The sequence below is a fragment of the Gadus macrocephalus genome, chromosome 8 (assembly GCF_031168955.1).
Source record: "Gadus macrocephalus chromosome 8, ASM3116895v1".
Taxonomy (NCBI): Eukaryota; Metazoa; Chordata; class Actinopteri; order Gadiformes; family Gadidae; genus Gadus; species Gadus macrocephalus.
This window is the reverse complement of record NC_082389.1, coordinates 10,903,716-10,922,365: the sequence shown is the minus strand read 5'-3', so window position 1 is coordinate 10,922,365 and position 18,650 is coordinate 10,903,716. Positions and strand designations below refer to the sequence as shown.

Below are 18,650 nucleotides of genomic sequence, written 5' to 3'. Positions count from 1 at the left end.
TCCAATAGCGTCCAGAGGCATTGAGGTCTGCGCCTGTTGGGGACACCCTCGGAAATGGACAATGAAGTGGTGAGTCCGGTAACCCTCAGGCTGGACCTCACGGGTCAATGAGGAGGAGGGTTCTGACCAGGTGGTAACTCGGTGATCATGGGTTTGAAAGAATAAGGAAAACGGGATCCCAGTCTCAGAAGTGAAACTAAGTGGTTGTCCCATTGGGACTGGTGCCCTCTCCCCACCCCACCCCCTCCACTGCAGACGCAGACCTCCTCCTGAGAACCCCCCCCCCCCACTGCAGGGCTATGCAGAGTCCAGGTGAACTCTGAACAAGTGAGTCTTGAGGTGTATCTCAAAGCTCAGCACTTTGTACTCCGATGTGGGACCCGACACAAGAACACACAACTTAACACATCCACATCACACAGCAGTAAACAATACAACACAATGTGTGAGAGTGTTACTGGTCTGCTGACTCAGAGCACTTCCCATGATGCATCCTGGGAAAGGAAAGGGTGGTGTCTCAGAGTGAGTGGGAGGAAGTGGGAGGAGACAGGGATCAGAGGGGGAGGAAGGCATGAAGACAATAGCTCAGGAGTCCCAGAGTGTTTGTCCGCTCAGCAGAGCTCCGCCGTCACCCCGGGCCGAGAGGAGTCTGAGGAATGCTGCTCTCTGTATGGTAATGAGCAGGTCACATGGTGCCTGCTAGGGGGAGGGGAGGTCTTAAACAGGAAGGATCGACCGCGTCCCAGTTGGACTTTAACCCGAGGAACCACAGGAACACGGTTCATGCAGCGCCGAGGCTCTGAAGAGCAGAACCCAGAGAGAGAGAGAACACCAACTCTGGAGAGGAGCCACCACCCAACTGGAGACAAGAACAAACCTGTACCTGTAGTGAAAAACACAGACTAGACTGACCTGGAGTGAAACACACGGACTAGACTCACCTGGAGAGGAGGAGACACCTGGAGGGAAACACACAGACTAGACTCACCTGGAGAGGAGGAGACACCTGGAGGGAAACACACAGACTAGACTCACCTGGAGAGGAGTCACCTGGAGGGAAACACACGGACTAGATTCACCTGGAGAGGTGGAGTCAGCTGTAGTGAAACACACAGACTAGACTCACCTGGAGAGGAGGAGTCAGCTGGAGTGAAACACATGGAAATAAGACGACGACTGGGAAATAAACTCACTCAACGTTAACTTTACCTGTCAAGGTTAAACTGGCCTGGACATGAAACACCTCAACTGACGTTGATCTGACCTAGGAATAACAACTTGCCTGGTCCTAAGACTCACCTGGTGCTAAGACTCACCTGGTGGTTAGACTCACCTGGTGGTTCGACTCACCTGGTGGTTAGACTCACCTGGTGGAGAGACTCACCTGGTGCTGAGACTCACCTGGTGGAGAGACTCACCTGGTGCTAGGACTCACCTGGTGGTTACTCACCTGGTGGTTAGACTCACCTGGTGCTAAGACTCACCTGGTGCTAAGACACACCTGGTGCTAAGACACACCTGGTGGTTACACTCACCTGGTGGTTAGACTCACCTAGTAGTTAGACTCACCTTTTGGATAGATTCACCTGGTTCAGCCAGGATCCGTGGTGTGAAACCGAGTGAGAGACAGTGAGTCCTGTTTAGCCTCTAAGTGGCCCCTCTAGTTGGCCCCCCTAAGTGGTCGCTCTAAGTGCCCCCTCTAAGTGCCCCCTCTAAGTGGCCCCTCTAAGTGGCCCCTCTGAACCAGCTCTCCCAGGATGCCCACCAACTTCACGGTGGTGCCGGTGAACGACGGGCCCCCAGGACTCCCGGGGGCCCCTGGGAGAGACGGAGGGTCCCCCCCAGGGGCCGCCGTGCCGGAGACCCTGGACAGCGTGTTCAGAGAGGAGGAGGATTCAGGGAACACACCAGGAACCCCCCCCGGTAGGACCCAATTAACCAATCAAGTAAAAGACCTATATAGTTCACTATATAGTTAATTATACAGTGAACGATATGGTGAACTATATAGTTTATTATATAGTTCACTATCGTTCACTTTATAGTTCATTATATAGTTATTATATAATTATATAGTATACGATAAAGTGAACTATATAGTTCACTTTATAGTGATCTAGTTCACTATATGGTTCATTATACAGTGAACGATATAGTGAACTATATAGTTCATTATATAGTGAACAATATAGTGAACTATAAATGTATATAGTGAACTATATAGTTTATTATATGGTTCACTTTATAGTTCACTATAGTTCACTATATATTTCACTAGATCACTATATAGTGATCTAATCCACTATATAATTCACTATATCACTATATAATGATCTAGTTCACTATGTAGTTAACTATATTGTGAATTATATAGTAAACTATATAGTTCACTATATCGGTCCCATGACTCTGTTCCCTCCAGGAGACAACCGAAGAGAGACCCGCCCCTTCCTCCCAGACCAGGAAACGGGAGGCTACTATGATGGAAAGAACATGGCATTGTTCGAGGTATCATCATCTATCATCATCTATCATCGTCTATCATCTTTCCCCATCTATTGGTCCTCCTCTCTGAACTCCTCTCCTCTCTCCCATCTCTCCTCCAGGAGGAGATTGACAGCCACCCCATGGTCTCCTCCCTCCTCAACAAGCTGGCCAACTACACCAACCTAACCCAGGGGGTCCGGGAGCATGAGGAAGCCGAGTACGAGGACGGGGCGCCCAGGGTCACAGTCACGGTAGGAGGGGTCCGGGGGGACCAGGGGCTCCAGAAAAACGTGATTATGCGATCGCATAATTCAACGCATAATCAGCCGAAGCCCGCCTATTCACACGGGGGCAATTTTTGCAAACCCCTCAATGTAATCTCATAAAATTGCATAAATATGCCGCATATTTCATCGCATTTTTTAAGAAAACGTGCTGCATATTCAAGGATTTTTGGCCGCAACAATCACAAAAAAAAAAAAATCTGGAGGGACTATATATATAGCACTCTCGTAATCTCAGAGCGCCAAAATACTGGACTCAACTCTCTGAGTAACAGGAAGAATCCATCCTGTCAACAGGAAGTCATGATTCACAGCGGAGCAAGGGGGCGGGGACACAGGTTAACCCCTACCAACTCCTTAATGACCTGTCTCTGTAATGTCTAACCCCTATCTGCTCCTTAAGGAATTGTCTCTGTACTGTCTAACCCCTACCTCTTAATGACCTGTCTCTGTACTGTCTAACCCCTACCTGCTCCTTAATGACCTGTCTCTGTACTATCTAACCCCTACCTGCTCCTTAATGACCAGTCTCTGTACTGTCTAGCCCCTACCTGCTACATAATGACCTGTCTCTGTACTGTCTAACCCCTATCTGCTCCTTAATGACCTGTCTCTGTTCTGTCTAACCCCTACCTGCTCCTTAATGACCTGTCTCTGTACTGTCTAACCCCTACCTGCTCCATAATGACCCGTCTCTGTACTGTCTAACCCCTACCTGCTCCTTAATGACCTGTCTCTGTACTGTCTAACCCCTATCTGCTCCTTAAGGAATTGTCTCTGTACTGTCTAACCCCTACCTCTTAATGACCTGTCTCTGTACTGCCTAACCCCTACCTGCTCCTTAATGACCTGTCTCTATACTGTCTAACCCCTACCTGCTCCTTAATGACCTGTCTCTGTACTGTCTAACCCACCTGACAACCTCTGTATGTGTGTGGCCCCAGGGCCCTCAGATGGGGACCTTCATCGGGGTGTACCTGCCCTGCATGCAGAACATCCTGGGAGTCATCCTCTTCCTGCGCCTCACCTGGATCGTCGGGACCGCCGGCGTCCTGGGAACCTTCGCCATCGTCTTCATGTGCTGTGCCTGCGTGAGTATAGAGCTCACACTCACTAGTTAGGGGCAGAGCTGACACTCACTAGTGAGTATAGAGCTCAGTTCACTAGTGAGGACCGGAGCTCACACTCACTAGTGAGGACCAGAGCTCACACTAAATAGTGAGGACTAGAGCTCACAGTCACTAGTGAGTATTGAGCTCATTATCACTAGTGAGTGCTAAGCTCACACTCACAAGTGAGGGCTAGAGCTCACATTCACAAGTGAGGGCTAGAGCTCACAGTCACTAGTGAGTATTGAGCTCAAACTCACTAGTGAGTATAGAGCTCAAACTCACTAGTGAGGACCAGGGCTCAAACGCATTAGCAAGAGCTAGAGCTCAAGCTCATTAGTGAGTCCCTGGAGACAGTAGAGGTGAGTATGGCCAGTGGTGTGTCCTTGTCAGATGTTGACTTTCTGCTCTGCAGACCATGTTGACGGCCATCTCAATGAGCGCCATAGCAACCAACGGTGTGGTGCCAGGTAAAGTAGCTCTTTGATATTGTTATTGATCTAATTACCCCCGTTCTCATTCTGTTGCTACCTGGTCTGATCTTCTGGTTCTTGCCCCTGGACCAGCCGGGGGGGCCTACTACATGATCTCCAGATCTCTGGGCCCCGAGGTCGGGGGGGCAGTCGGACTCTGCTTCTACCTGGGGACCACCTTCGCAGGGTCCCTGTACATACTGGGAACCATCGAGATACTGCTGGTACGTACTGGGACCGGGACGGGGACATACTGGTTGTACTGGTCCAGACTGTGTCTGTCCCTCAGACCTCCATCGTTCCCTCTACTTGGTGTACTGGTCCAGACTGTACTGGGTGTACTGGTCCAGACTGTGTCCTCCTTTACTGGGTGTACTGGTCCAGACTGTGTCCTCCTTTACTGGGTGTACTGGGTGTACTGGTCAAGACTGTGTTCTCTTCTACTGGGTGTACGGGTTGTACTAGTCCAAACTGGGTTCTTCTCTACTGGGTATACTGGTCCAGATTGTTCTCCCCTACTAGGTATACTGGGTGTACTGGTCCAGACTGTACTTGGTGTACTGTTCCAGACTGTGTTCTCCTCTACTGGGTGTACTGGTCCAGACTGTGTTCTCCTCTACTGGGTGTACTGGGTGTACTGGTCCAGACTGTACTTGGTGTACTGTTCCAGACTGTGTTCTCCTCTACTGGGTGTACTGGGTGTACTGGTCCAGACTGTACTTGGTGTACTGGTCCAGACTGTGTTCTCCTCTACTGGGTGTACTGGGTGTACTGGTCCAGACTGTACTGGGTGTACTGGTCCAGACTGTGTGTGTCCCCAGACCTACATCGTGCCGTCCAGCGGGGTGTTTGTGGCGGCGCGGCCGGAGGACGAGGCCTGGGCCACCAGCAACAACCTGCGGGTGTACGGCAGCGCCTGCCTGGCCCTCATGGCGCTGGTCGTGTTCGTGGGCGTCAAGTAAGACTCCTGACAGATAGATATGTTTCATATAATGTACACATTCAGCTGTGTGTGTGGGTATAGAGACACACACCCAACTGTATTAGTACATATAACGGCTGTATGCAACCGCTGTATTGGTATATAACAGCTGTATTGGTATATAACAGCTGTATATAACACCTGTATTGGTATATATACCTGTAATAGTTTATAACAGCTGTATTGGTATATAACAGCTGTATTGGTATATAACAGCTGTATATAACACCTGTATTGGTATATATACCTGTAATAGTTTATAACAGCTGTATTGGTATAAAACAGCTGTATTGGTATATAACAGCTGTATATAACGGCTGTATAAAACAGCTGTATTGGTATATAACACCTGTATATAACGGCTGTATAAAACAGCTGTATTGGTATATAACAGCAGTATATAACGGCTGTATAAAACAGCTGTATTGGTATATAACAGCAGTATATAACACCTGTTGTGTATCACCTGTGGTCTCAGGTATGTGAACAAGCTGGCGCTGGTGTTCCTGGCCTGTGTGGCGTTGTCCCTCATGGCCATCTACGCCGGGGTCATCCGCACCGTCATCGAACCGCCCGACTTCCCGTACGTCCGTTACGCATGCTACAGAACTAGTGCTACAGTTACTACACCTCTAGTAGTATGCTAACATCTGCTTTTTATACCACAATATTTGCCTCCAGTGAATAGTCCTCAATTATGGTAAGAGTCTAATACTGTGTAGCTGCATGCGATGACTAGCTAAAATGCTATACTCACCATTATAATTGGCCCGGTACTGACTCCAAAGTAGCTAGCATGGTGTCCATCATCTCCTCAACTCTAACTCTGTTCTCTTTGCTGCAGGATCTGCCTGCTCGGAAACCGTTCTATGAAGAACGATAAGTTTGATAAGTGTGCTAAGACGGAGCTGGTGAACAACGAGACCCAGACCACACTCCTCTGGGCTTTGTTCTGCAATGGCTCGCACCTCAACGCCACCTGTGATGAGTACTTCACTCTCAACAACGTCACGGAGATGCCTGGAATACCTGGCCTACTTAGTGGAGTCATCAAAGGTGAGCCAATACCTGTAGATACCTGGTCCTATACAGGTGAGGGTTACCTGGTCCTGTACAGGTGAGGGTTACCTGCTCCTATACAGGTGAGGGTTACCTGTAGACACCTGGTCCTATACAGGTGAGGGTTACCTGGTCCTATAAAGGGTGAGGGTTACCTGGTCCTGTACAGGTGAGGGTTACCTGGTCCTGTACAGGTGAGGGTTACCTGATCCTGTACAGGTGAGGGTTACCTGGTCCTGTACAGTTGAGGGTTACCTGGTCCTATACAGGTGAGGGTTACCGGGTCCTATACAGGTGAGGGCTATTCCAGAGGAAGGATGATATATTAAATGATACAATGTGTGTGTGTGTGTGTGTGTGTGTGTGTGTGTGTGTGTGTGTGTGTGTGTGTGTGTGTGTGTGTGTGTGTGTGTGTGTGTGTGTGTGTGTGTGTGTGTGTGTGTGTGTGTAGATAACCTGTGGGGGTCCTACGGGCCGGCGGGGATCTTCGTGGAGAGGCGTGGCAGCGTGTCAGAGGAGGTCCAGGAGAACCTGGTCATGGATAAACCCTACGTCCTCAACGACATCTCCACCTTCTTCACCCTGCTGGTCGGCATCTACTTCCCCTCCGTCACAGGTAGCACTTTACTCTACACTCTACTAACCTCTATTGTAGCACTCTGCTCTACACTCTACTAAACTCTATTGTAGCACTTTACTCTACACTATAATAACCTCGATAGTAGCACTCTGCTCTACACTCTACTAAACTCTATTGTAGCACTCTGCTCTACACTCTTCTAAACTCTATTGAAGCACTCTGCTCTACACTCTACTAACCTCTATTGTAGCACTCTGCTCTCCACTCTACTAAACTCTATTGTAGCACTCTACTCTACACTCTACCAAGCTCTCTTGTAGCACTCTAATCAAAACTTCTAAACTCGATTGTAGCACTCTACTCCAAACCACTAAACTCTATTGTAGTACTCTACTCTACACTCAACTATACTCTATTGAAGCACTCTAGTCTAAACTACTAAACTCTATTGTACCACTCAACTCTACATCTACCAAACTATATTGTAGAACTCTACTCTATACTCTACTTAACTCTATTGTAGCACTCTACTCTAAGACTCTACTAAGCCTTGTTGTAGTACTGTATTCTAAATACCACTCAACTATATTGTAGTACTTTACTCTACATTCTACTATACTCTATTGTAGTACTCTACTCTACATTCTACTATACTCTATTGAGGTACTGTACTCTACATTCTACTATACTCTATTGAGGTACTGTACTCTACTCTGAATTATGCTCTACTCTTTGACCGAGTGATTGTCTGAGTGTTGGATTCTACTGTGTGACCCTCTTCTTTATTGTCCTGGCTGCTGTTTCTACTGTGATTCTACTCAGGCATCATGGCGGGCTCTAACAGGTCAGGTGACCTCCGTGACGCCCAGAGGTCCATCCCCGTGGGAACCATCCTGGCCATCGCCACTACCTCCCTCATCTGTATCCTCCCCCGTTACCATGGTTAAATGTTCACCCCGTCACCATGGTTACATGTTCACCCCGTCACCATGGTTACATGTACACCCCGTCACCAATATGTTCACCCCGTTACCATGGTTACATGTTTGTGTGTAAGTAGCCCTGGTTTCATGATGGCACAGTGCTGCAGAGTGGCCGTACCAACTAACACAAAGTGTGAGTCTGCATATATACACTGCCGGCCTGTGGCCATGGTTACCTCCTCTTAGGAGGCCTGTTGTCCCTCTTAACGACCCATCAGACATGTCCTGCGTGGTTTTGTTCGGGGCCTGCATTGAAGGCGTTCTCCTCAGAGACAAGTGGGTACAGAAAGGTCAAGGATCAGCCCCTTATCACATGAGACGAGTGGGTACAGAAAGGTCAAGGGTCAACCCTTTATCACATGAGCCAAGTGGGTATAGAAAGGTCAAGGGTCAACCCTTTATCAAATGAGACAAGTGGGCACAGAAAGGTCAAGGATCAACGTTTTATCACATCCTTCACACATGTATTAACAGAGGCTGATTATGAAGAGGCTAATGTCCTCTTCATGCTACATGGTTCCTGCTTCAGGTTAGATCAGGGAGGAGGTATCTAAGGTGTCTTCAGACCAGGGAGGAGGTATCTAAGGTGTCTTCAGACCAGGGAGGAGGTATCCGAGGTGTCTTCAGACCAGGGAGGAGGTATCTAAGGTGCCTTCAGACCAGGGAGGAGGTATCTAAGGTGTCTTCAGACCAGGGAGGAGGTATCTAAGGTGCCTTCAGACCAGGGAGGAGGTATCTGAGGTGTCTTCATGGTCTTCAGGTTCGGAGCCTCGGTGGGGAAGAACCTTGTGATTGGGACACTGGCCTGGCCGTCACCCTGGGTCATCGTGATTGGCTCCTTCTTCTCCTGCTGTGGGGCGGGGCTTCAGAGCCTCACCGGCGCCCCCCGGTTGCTGCAGGCGATAGCGAGAGACGGCATCATCCCCGCCCTGCAGGTCCTTACACACAAACACACACAAACACGCACACACACGTGCACCCACGCACACACACACACACAGACACACAAACACGCACGCACACGCACAGACACACACACACACACACAGACACACAGAGACACACACTCACACACTCATGCACACAGGCATGCCTTTGTTTACTGACTGTGTGTGTGTAGGTGTTCGGCCATGGGAAGGCCAATGGCGAGCCCACCTGGGCGCTCCTGATGACCGTGGGGATCTGTGAGATCGGGATCCTGATCGCCTCGCTGGACGCCGTCGCCCCCATCCTCTCCATGTGTGGAACCACACACTGGTGTTACACACACACTGGTGTCACACACACACACACACACACACACACACACACACACACACACACACACACACAAACGCTGGTGTTACACCCGTCCTCACTAGCTGCTGTGTGTGTTCAGGTTCTTCCTGATGTGTTACCTCTTCGTGAACCTGGCCTGTGCCGTCCAGACCCTCCTCAGGACCCCCGCCTGGAGACCCCGCTTCAAGTTCTACCACTGGTGTGTTTGTGTGTCTGAAAGTGTGTGTGTGTGTCTTAATGTGTGTGTGTGTGTGTGTGTACGGTAACATGTGTGTGTGTGTGTGTGTGTGTGTCTGTATGTGTGTGTGTCCAGGACGCTGTCCTTCCTGGGGATGAGTCTGTGTCTGTCCCTCATGTTCATCTCCTCCTGGTACTACGCCCTGGTTGCCATGGTGATCGCTGGCTGCATGTACAAGTACATCGAGTACCGAGGGTGAGGCACACCACATCACCTGTCTACCTACCCACCCGTCTGCCTGCTTCCCTCTCTCCCTCTCTATCTGTCTCCCTTTTTTACTCTCTACCTGTTTCCCTCTCTACCTGTCTCCCTCTCTCCCTCTCTACCTGTTTCCCTCTCTACCTGTCTCCCCCTCTCCCTGTCTCCCTGTCTACCTGACTACCTGTCTGTGTGCAGGGCGGTGAAGGAGTGGGGAGACGGGATCCGAGGGTTATCTCTTAACGCGGCACGCTATGCCCTGATCCGCCTGGAGGAGGCACCGCCGCACACCAAGAATTGGCGGTATGTGTCTGTCTGTCTGTCTGTCAGTGTATCTGTCTGTCTGTCTGTCTGTCTGCCTGTCTTTGTGGTTCTTAGTTATTAACTATTTCTGAACCTCGTTCGAGGAATTCTCCTCTCACTGGAACAGGATACTCCAAATGTGCATAACCCTAGTTAACCCTAGCTAACCGTAGTTAAACCTAGTTTACCGAGTGAACCATAGCTAAACCTAGCTAACTCTAATTAACCCTAGCTAATCATGGCTAAACCTAGCCAACCCTAGTTAACCATAGCTAAACCTAGCTAACCCTAATTAACCCTAGCTTACCATAGCTAAACCTAGCTAATCCTAGTTAACCCTAGCTAACCATAGCTACCCATAGCTAACCCAACCTTACCCTGGCTAACCCTAGCCTAGCCAAGCTGAGCTAAACCCAGCAAACCCAAGCCAACCATAGTTAACCTAGCTAACCCAAGCATACCCTAGCTAACCAAACCTAACACTGGCTTACCCACACTAACCGTAGTCAATCATAGCTAAACCTAGTTAACCTGAGCTAACCATAGTTAACTCTAGTTATCACGAGTTAATCCTTGTTAATTCTAGCTTGTAGGAAGTTTGGGACTGGTCCCCAGTCAACTGACCCAGTGCTCTGAGATTGGTCCCCAGTCCTCACCCAGTGTTCTGGGACTGGTCCCCAGTCCACTGACTCAGTGCTTTGGGACTGGTCCCGAGTCCTCATGTAGCGTTCTGGGACTGGTCCCCAGTCCACTGACCCAGTGCTCTAGGTGGGACTGGTCCCCGCTCACCCAGTGCTCTGGGACTGGTCCCCAGTACACTGACCCAGTGCTGTCCCCCAGCCCCCAGCTGCTGGTCCTGTGTAAGCTGGACTCTGACCTGGAGGTGAAGCACCCCAGACTGCTGTCCCTCACCACCCAGATGAAGGCTGGGAAGGGGCTGACCATCGTCAGCTCGGTCCTGGAGGGCACCTACATGGGCCGGGGGGCCGAGGCCAAGACTGGAGAGCAGGTGAGGGGGGGATCGAGGGGGGGGGGGGGTGGGGGGATGAGGGGGGGAGGGGGGAGGGAGGGAGGGAGGATCAGTTTGTGGACAGATCAACGACGGTGTTGAGGTGTAGGATGTGATGTCACTGTTCCCGTCTCCAGAGGCTGAAGGCGGCCATGCAGGAGGAGAAGACCAAGGGCTTCAGCCACGTGGTGGTGACCTCCAGCCTGAGGGACGGCTTCAGCCTGCTGGTCCAGGCCGCCGGGCTGGGGGGCATGAAGCACAACACAGTGCTGCTGGCCTGGCCCGCCGGCTGGAGGGGGGCGCCGGACTACTGCTGGAAGAACTTCATAGGTACTAATACTACTAATACTTCTAGTACTAATTCTAATACTACTACTGGAGGGGGGCGCCGGACTACTGCTGGAAGAACTTCATAGGTACTAATACTACTAATACTTCTAGTATTAATTCTAATACTACTACTGGAGGGGGGCCTAGACTACTGCTGGAAGAACTTCATAGGTAATGTATTACTGCTAATACTAGTACTACACTACAATATTAATACTACTAGTACAAGTACTACAATGATAATAATACTTATACTTGAGGGAGGTGAAGAACTTAATAGGTACTAATACTACTAGTACTTTTACTCATACTACTAGTACTAATACTACTAATGATACTAATACGATACTAATGCTACTACTGGAGGGGAGTGAAGGACTACTGCTCAAAGAACTTCATAGGTACTAATACTACTAGAACTAGTACTAATACTACTACTGGAGGGGGCACAATAATACTGCTGGAAGGTAATAATATTACTAGTACTACTTCTAATACTACTACTAGTACTAATACTACTAGTTCTACTAGTACTACTACTAGTATTAATAAAGGTACTACTGAAGGCAGGCACAGGACGCGTACTGCTGGAAGAACTTCAGAGGTACAGTACTAGTACTAGTAGTAGTAGAAGAAGTACTACTACTAGTCCTGCTATTACTATTCCTGCTACTACTAGTCATACTACTAGTCCTATTAGTCCTACTATTACTAGTAAAACCCATGACCTCCTCCAGAGACGGTGAGGGAGACCACCTCGGCCCACCAGGCCCTGCTGGTGGCTAAGAACATCGACCGTTTCCCCGGTAACCAGCAGCGTCTGGAGGGCACGGTGGACGTGTGGTGGATCGTCCACGACGGAGGCCTCCTCATGCTGCTGCCCTTCCTGCTGAAACAACACAAGGTAACGCACCACCCAATGCACCACCCAATGTAACCCTGTCTGCACCACCCAGTACACCACCCAATGCACCACCCAATGTAACCCTGTCTGCACCACCCAGTACACCACCCAATACACCTGTCTGCACCACCCAATACACCTGTCTGCACCACCCAATACACCTGTCTGCACCACCCGATACACCACCCAATACACCTGTCTGCACCACCCAATACACCACCCAATACACCACCCAATGTAAGCCTGTCTGCACCACCCAATACACCTGTCTGCACCACCCGATACACCACCCAATACACCTGTCTGTACCACCCAATACACCACCCAATACACATGTCTGCACCACCCAATACACCACCCAATGTAAGCCTGTCTGCACCCCCCAATACACCACCCCATGTTACTCCTGCTGAAACAACACAAGGTAAACCTGTCTGCACCAACCATCAGTCTCTCTACCTTTCTGTCTCTCTACTTGGCTGTCTCTAAGCTGTCTGTCTCTCTGCCTTTCGGTCTCTAACCTGCCTCTCTCTAACCTGTCGTCTCTCTACCTGTCGTCTCTCTACCTGTCTGTCTCCAGGTGTGGAAGCAGTGCAGGATGCGTATCTTCACTGTTGCCCAGATGAATGATAACTCCATCCAGATGAAGAAGGACCTCCAGATGTTCCTGTACCAACTTCGTCTGGACGCCCAGGTGGAGGTAGTGGAGATGGTGAGTCCCTCCACCTCCGCCTGGACGCCCAGGTGGAGGTGGTGGAGATGGTGGTGGAGGTGGTGGGGGTGGAGGTCGAGGTGTTGAGTCTCTGGCCTGCTATGTTTCTAGACCCCACTGCCCAGACCCCACCCTGGGCAGTGAGGATCAGGACCAGGTGGGGGTGAGGACCAGGTGGGGGTGAGGACCAGGTGGGGGTGAGGACCAGGTGGGGGTGGGGACCAGGTGGGGGTGGGGACCAGGTGTCTGCTCTGTTGATGGCAAAAAAAAGATTGGTTTTACCTCTGTGAAATGTATTGTAAAAGGTCATCTCTCTCTCTCTCTCTCTCTCTCTCTCTCTCTCTCTCTCTCTCTCTCTCTCTCTCTCTCTCTCTCTCTCTCTCTCTCTCTCTCTCTCTCTCTCTCTCTCTCAGCATGAGAGTGATATCTCAGCCTTCACCTATGAGAAGACTCTGGTGATGGAGCAGAGATCTCAGATGCTCAAACAGATGCAGCTGTCTCGCAACGAGCGGCAGAGAGAGGTAAGGTTCCTAAGAGAGAGAGAGAGAGAGCGCTCCTCTGCCCTAGCTTCCTATCGCTAGCTGCTGTCCTGAGAACATGAGGAGGTAGAGGCAGCAGGGTGGTGGACTCTCAGAGGAGGACTATTGGGACGTGGCTCAGACTCCAGCTCACTCCCTGACCTCTGACCTCAGGCCCAGCTGATCCACGACCTCAACACGGCGTCTCATTGTTCGAGCAGCGAGCGGGCGGCGCCGGAGCAGGTCCAGATGACCTGGACCAAAGAGAAGCTGATCACCGAGAGGAACCGCCACAGGGAGGGCGTGGGGGTGAAGGACCTGTTCAGCATGAGGCCGTAGGTACACCTGTCTGTCTGCCTGCCTGTCTGTCTGTCTGTCTGTCTGTCTGTCTGTCTGTCTGTCTGTCTGTCTGTCTGTCTGTCTGTCTGTCTGTCTGTCTGTCTGGCTGTTCAGCATGAGGCCGTAGGTACACCTGTCTGTCTGCCTGTCCGTCTGTCTGTCTGGCTGTTCAGCATGAGGCCGTAGGTACACCTGTCTGTCTGCCTGTCTGTCTGTCTGTCTGTCTGTTCAGCATGAGGCCGTAGGTACACCTGTCCGTCTGCCTGCCTGTCTGTCTTTCTGTCTGTTCAGCATGAGGCCGTAGGTACACCTGTCTGTCTGCCTGTCTGTCAGTCTGTCCGTGTGTCTGCCTAGCTAACCTGTCGGTTCAACATGAATCAGACAGGTGAGTCTATCCACCTGTCTGATGGTTTTGTGTTTTACATATTTTTATACATTATACTACATGAAACATTATAAAAACGTATTTATATAAACATGTTCATACATATGCATGTGAATGTTCTTGATGTAATTATTAATGTTCTTCATTTTTGTCTCTTTTTCAGGGAATGGGAAAATCTGTGAGTGACTTTATTTTTTACCATTTCAATCAATAATGCTTGTGCTAATCATCAACTAAACTATTCATCCTTCACATTCGCATTACATTCAGGGTGTTCATCAGACGCTTTTATCCAAAGAGACTTAAAACAAGTCCATTTGGCATAAGAAAGAGGGACAACAATATTGCTGTCGGATATTCAAAGAAGAAGTGCCAAATTAAAATATATCAATATAATAAATATAATTTCAAAGAATTATACAATATAATAAATATTTTATCTAAACAATATTAATATTATAAACAAAATGTAACAATGTAATATATTATATCATTGAAAAAATAGTAGCAATCACTTTAACTTGAGGATGATGATGATGTTGTGGTTGCTTAGTAACCACTCCATCGTGAAGATGATGATGATTTAGTGGTTGCCTAGTAACCGCTCCAATGAGACAATGATGATGTTGTGGTTGCCCAGTAACCACTCCAACATGATGATCATGATGTTGTGGTTGCCTAGTAACCGCTCCAACGTGCGGAGGATGCACACGGCCGTCAAACTGAACGCAGCCGTGCTCACCAAGTCCCAGGACGCCGAGCTGGTCCTGCTCAACATGCCAGGACCCCCGCGCAACGCAGAGGGAGACCAGAACTGTATCCTCTAACTGCTGCTCATACTGCTGCTCATACTGATACTAATACTACTAGTACTGCTGTAATACTACTACTAATACTACTCTTACTAATACTATTACTACTACACTACCGCTCATACTGTTACTGATACTATTAGTACTGCTGTAATACTACTACTAATGCTACTCGTATTGATACTAATACTACTAGTCTAGTAGTACTGCTTTGATACTACTACTCATACTACTCATACTGATACTAATACTACTACACTACTGCTCATACTGTTACTAATATTATTAGTACTGCTCTAATACTATTACTGATACTACTCATACTGATTCTAATACTACTAGTCTTGTATTACTGCTCTAATACTACTCATACTGATCCTAATATTACTAGTCTAGTAGTACTGTTCTAATACTACTCATACTGATTCTAATACTACTAGTCTTGTATTACTGCTCTAATACTACTCATACTGATACTAATACTACTCATACTGACACTAATACTACTAGTACTGCAGTAATACCACTACTGCTACCCAACTATCAGCGCTGAGCTCCTGAACCGGGCGTCAGACATGGAGTTCCTGGAGGTGCTGATGGAGGGTCTGGAGCGGGTGCTGCTGATCCGGGGGGGGGGGCGCGAAGTCATCACCATCTACTCCTAGAGGGGGGGGGGGGTGATCATCATCTACTCCTAGAGGGGGGGGGGGGGGCATCATCATCTACTCCTAGAGGGGGGGGGGGCATCATCATCTACTCCTAGAGGGGGGGGGGGGGGTCATCACCATCTACTCCTAGAGGGGGGGGGGGGGGGGGGGGGGGAAGAAGGGGAATACAACTAGCCATCCCAATAGCAACTTTGCTTGATTTGCTATTGGGATGGCTAGTTGTATTCATCAGAGCCAACAACTGACTAGCATCAGAACTAACTACTGACGAGCAAAAGTGCTGCCAATTTTTTTTTTTTCTATTGTTCTAAAACTTTAGCACAATGCTAAAGCTATTCTGTCAACATTTTTTGTGAATAGGGAGGAATGTAATGTAACTTTTTTGCATAAACTAATATTGTTCTTTAGTTGATAGACATTTTCACAATGTATAAACTTGAAAAGTATAGATTCGATTTGATCTGCATCCCACTTGTTTGCTGTGTGTGTGTGTGTGTGTGTGTGTGTGTGTGTGTGTGTGTGTGTGTGTGTGTGTGTGTGTGTGTGTGTGTGTGTGTGTGTGTGTGCGTAAGTGTGTTATATTTGTCCCATTGTAATAAAACGTCACTTCTTTATGTCTTCTGATATCAATTGTGTCTACACTCACACACTCACACACAACCATAGCCCCATGCTGAGTCAGTGAACGTTAATTTGATTCATGGTGAGGCTGCTCATTAAAATGTTTTTCTCTCTCCTCCTCTTCTCTCCTCCTCTCCTCTCTCCTCCTCTTCCCTCCTCTCCTCTCCTCTCCTCCTCCTCTCCTCTCCCCCTCTCATTCCTTATCGCTATTGTATTTTAGTATGTGTGTGTGTGTGTGTGTGTGTGTGTGTGTGTGTGTGTGTGTGTGTGTGTGTGTGTGTGTGTGTGTGTGTGTGTGTGTGTGTGTGTGTGTGTGGTGTTTGATCATGCTGTGTGTGTGGTGTTTGATCATGCTGTGTGTGTGTGTGTGTGTGTGTGTGTGTGTGTGTGTGTGTGTGTGTGTGTGTGTGTGTGTGTGTGTGTGTGTGTGTGTGTGCATGTAGAGGGACTGTCAGGCCACTGTTGCTACCTTATATAACCCCCCCCCCCAACATGTTATTAATTATTTTAATTATTTTAATGAGAGATTAAATGAGTTCTGTCATCTGTGGGAACCGACCGCCGAGATGCCTTTGTTTTAGTAAGAAGAAGAAACACACAAATACACAGACGCACACACACAACCATGCACACGCGGCTAGGTGTAGCAGCTAGGTATTGTGTAGCAGCTAGGTATTGTGTAGCAGCTAGTTGTTGTGTTGCAGCTAGGTGTTGTGTAGCAGCTAGGTGCAGCAGTTAGGTGTTGTGAAGCAGCTAGGTACAGTAGCTAGGTGTAAGAGCTAGGTGTTGTGTTGGGGCTAGGTGTTGTGTAAGAGCTAGGTGTTGTGTAGCAGCTAGGTGTAGCAGCTAGGTGTTGTCTAGACGCTAGGTGTTGTGGAGCAGCTATGTGTTTTGTAGCATTTAGGTGTAGCAGCTAGGTGTTGTATAGAAGCTAGGTGCAGTAGCTTGGTGTAGCAGCTAGGTGTTGTCTAGCACCTAAGTGTAGCAGTTGGTGTTGTGTAGAAGCTAGGTGCAGTAGATAGTTGTAGCAGCCCGGTGTTGTGTAGCACCTAAGTGTAGCAGTTGTCGTTGTGTAGCAGCTACGTGCAGCATCTAGGTGTTGTGTAGCAGCTAGGTGTTGTGCAGCATCTAGGTGTTGTGTAGCAGCTAGGTGTTGTGTAGCAGCTAGGTGTTGTGTTGGGGCTAGGTGTTGTGTTGGGGCTAGGTGTTGTGTAGCAGCTAGGTGTTGTGTAGCAGCTAGGTGTCGTGTTGGGGCTAGGTGTTGTGTTGGGGCTAGGTGTTGTGTAGCAGCTAGGTGTTGTGTTGGGGCTAGGTGTTGTGTTGGGGCTAGGTGTTGTGTTTGGGCTAGGTGTTGTGTTTGGGCTAGGTGTTGTGTTGGGGCTAGGTGTTGTGTTGGGGCTAGGTGTTGTGTAGCAGCTAGGTGTTGTGTTGGGGCTAGGTGTTGTGTTGGGGCTAGGTGTTGTGTTGGGGCTAGGTGTTGTGTAGCAGCTAGGTGTTGTGTAGCAGCTAGGTGTCGTGTTGGGGCTAGGTGTTGTGTTGGGGCTAGGTGTTGTGTAGCAGCTAGGTGTTGTGTTGGGGCTAGGTGTTGTGTTGGGGCTAGGTGTTGTGTTGGGGCTAGGTGTTGTGTAGCAGCTAGGTGTTGTGTAGCAGCTAGGTGTTGTGTAGCACTGGTGTTGTGTTGTGTTAGTAGTGTTGGGCCGCTGGTGTTTTCAGGAGTCAACTTTCCGAGTCTGATTTTGAATCCAGAGAACTGAGAGGGTCTTTGTAGCGACGGGAGGGGGGAGAGTGAGTGTGCGTGTGCGTGTGTCTGAGAGAGTGGTTTCTGTGTGTGAGGGCGAGGTAGAGAGAGTGAGAGAGAGGGGAGGCAAAGTGCCGGAGATCTCCTTCTTGGTCGCTCCACTCCCAGTCGACTCAACTCTTACTTGTAAACTTTGTGGATTTTAAAGCTTTCAGACGGATCGAAGCAGCGGACGAGACATGGCCGTCCTGCGGTGAGGAACCCAGCTCGCCGTTCAGGGGGGTTGGGGGCGGGGGGGGGGGGGGGGGTTCTGTGGTCAGGGTTCCTGGGGGGCAGGGGGGTCCTGGGTGGTGGTGAGGGGTCCTGGGGGGTGGGGGGTCATGGGGGGTGGTGAGGGGTCCTGGAGGCTGGTGAGGGGTGGTGGGGGTCCTGGGGTTAGGGGTCCTGGGGGTTGGTGAGGGGTGGTGGGGGGTGATGAGGGGTCCTGGGGGGCAGGGGGGGTCCTGGGGAGGGTGAGGGGTCTTGGGGGAGGGTGAGGGGTCCTGGGGCAGGGAGGGGTCCTGGGGGGGTGTTGAGGGGTCCTGGGGGGGTGTTGAGGGGTCCTGGGGGGGTGGTGAGGGGTCCTGGGGGGTGGTGAGGG

The 18,650-nt window shown here is 49.5% G+C and overlaps 2 protein-coding genes and 1 long non-coding RNA gene across 4 annotated transcripts in view; 2 read left to right on the top strand and 1 right to left on the bottom strand.

Moving 5' to 3' along the window:
• Nucleotides 1-641: 641 nt before the first annotated feature.
• On the bottom strand, nt 642-1,182 carry LOC132463002 (uncharacterized). Its single transcript, XR_009526956.1, has 2 exons — nt 1,080-1,182; nt 642-1,035 (listed from the first exon to the last, which is right to left on the bottom strand). It is a non-coding gene; the product is annotated as an uncharacterized LOC132463002 (long non-coding RNA).
• An 82-nt stretch (nt 1,183-1,264) lies between these two features.
• Nucleotides 1,265-15,648, top strand: LOC132463001 (solute carrier family 12 member 7-like). Of its 2 annotated transcripts, XM_060058841.1 has the most exons (27): nt 1,265-1,923; nt 2,423-2,508; nt 2,607-2,738; nt 3,716-3,862; nt 4,296-4,350; nt 4,447-4,577; nt 5,175-5,311; nt 5,814-5,918; nt 6,180-6,391; nt 6,846-7,010; nt 7,797-7,895; nt 8,176-8,233; nt 8,718-8,892; nt 9,078-9,196; nt 9,336-9,434; nt 9,549-9,668; nt 9,870-9,974; nt 10,815-10,983; nt 11,121-11,313; nt 12,051-12,217; nt 12,798-12,917; nt 12,968-12,979; nt 13,343-13,450; nt 13,622-13,782; nt 14,335-14,349; nt 14,854-14,987; nt 15,557-15,648. In XM_060058841.1, exons 1-27 carry the CDS (start codon nt 1,758-1,760, stop codon nt 15,646-15,648), a joined length of 3,282 nt encoding a protein of 1,093 aa, XP_059914824.1. In that variant the 5' UTR covers nt 1,265-1,757. The 2 variants fall into 2 exon arrangements, with proteins under 2 accessions (XP_059914824.1, XP_059914823.1); XM_060058840.1 differs by lacking the exon at nt 12,968-12,979 and having other exon boundaries at nt 12,798-12,929.
• Nucleotides 15,649-17,857: 2,209 nt separating this feature from the next.
• The window catches only part of col15a1b (collagen, type XV, alpha 1b), a 35,914-nt gene continuing 35,121 nt past the window's right edge, over nt 17,858-18,650 (top strand). Inside the window, exon 1 of the mRNA XM_060058837.1 lies at nt 17,858-18,263. Coding sequence (XP_059914820.1) covers nt 18,250-18,263 — 14 coding nt within the window. The 5' untranslated portion in view covers nt 17,858-18,249. The remainder of the gene's footprint in view (nt 18,264-18,650) is intronic.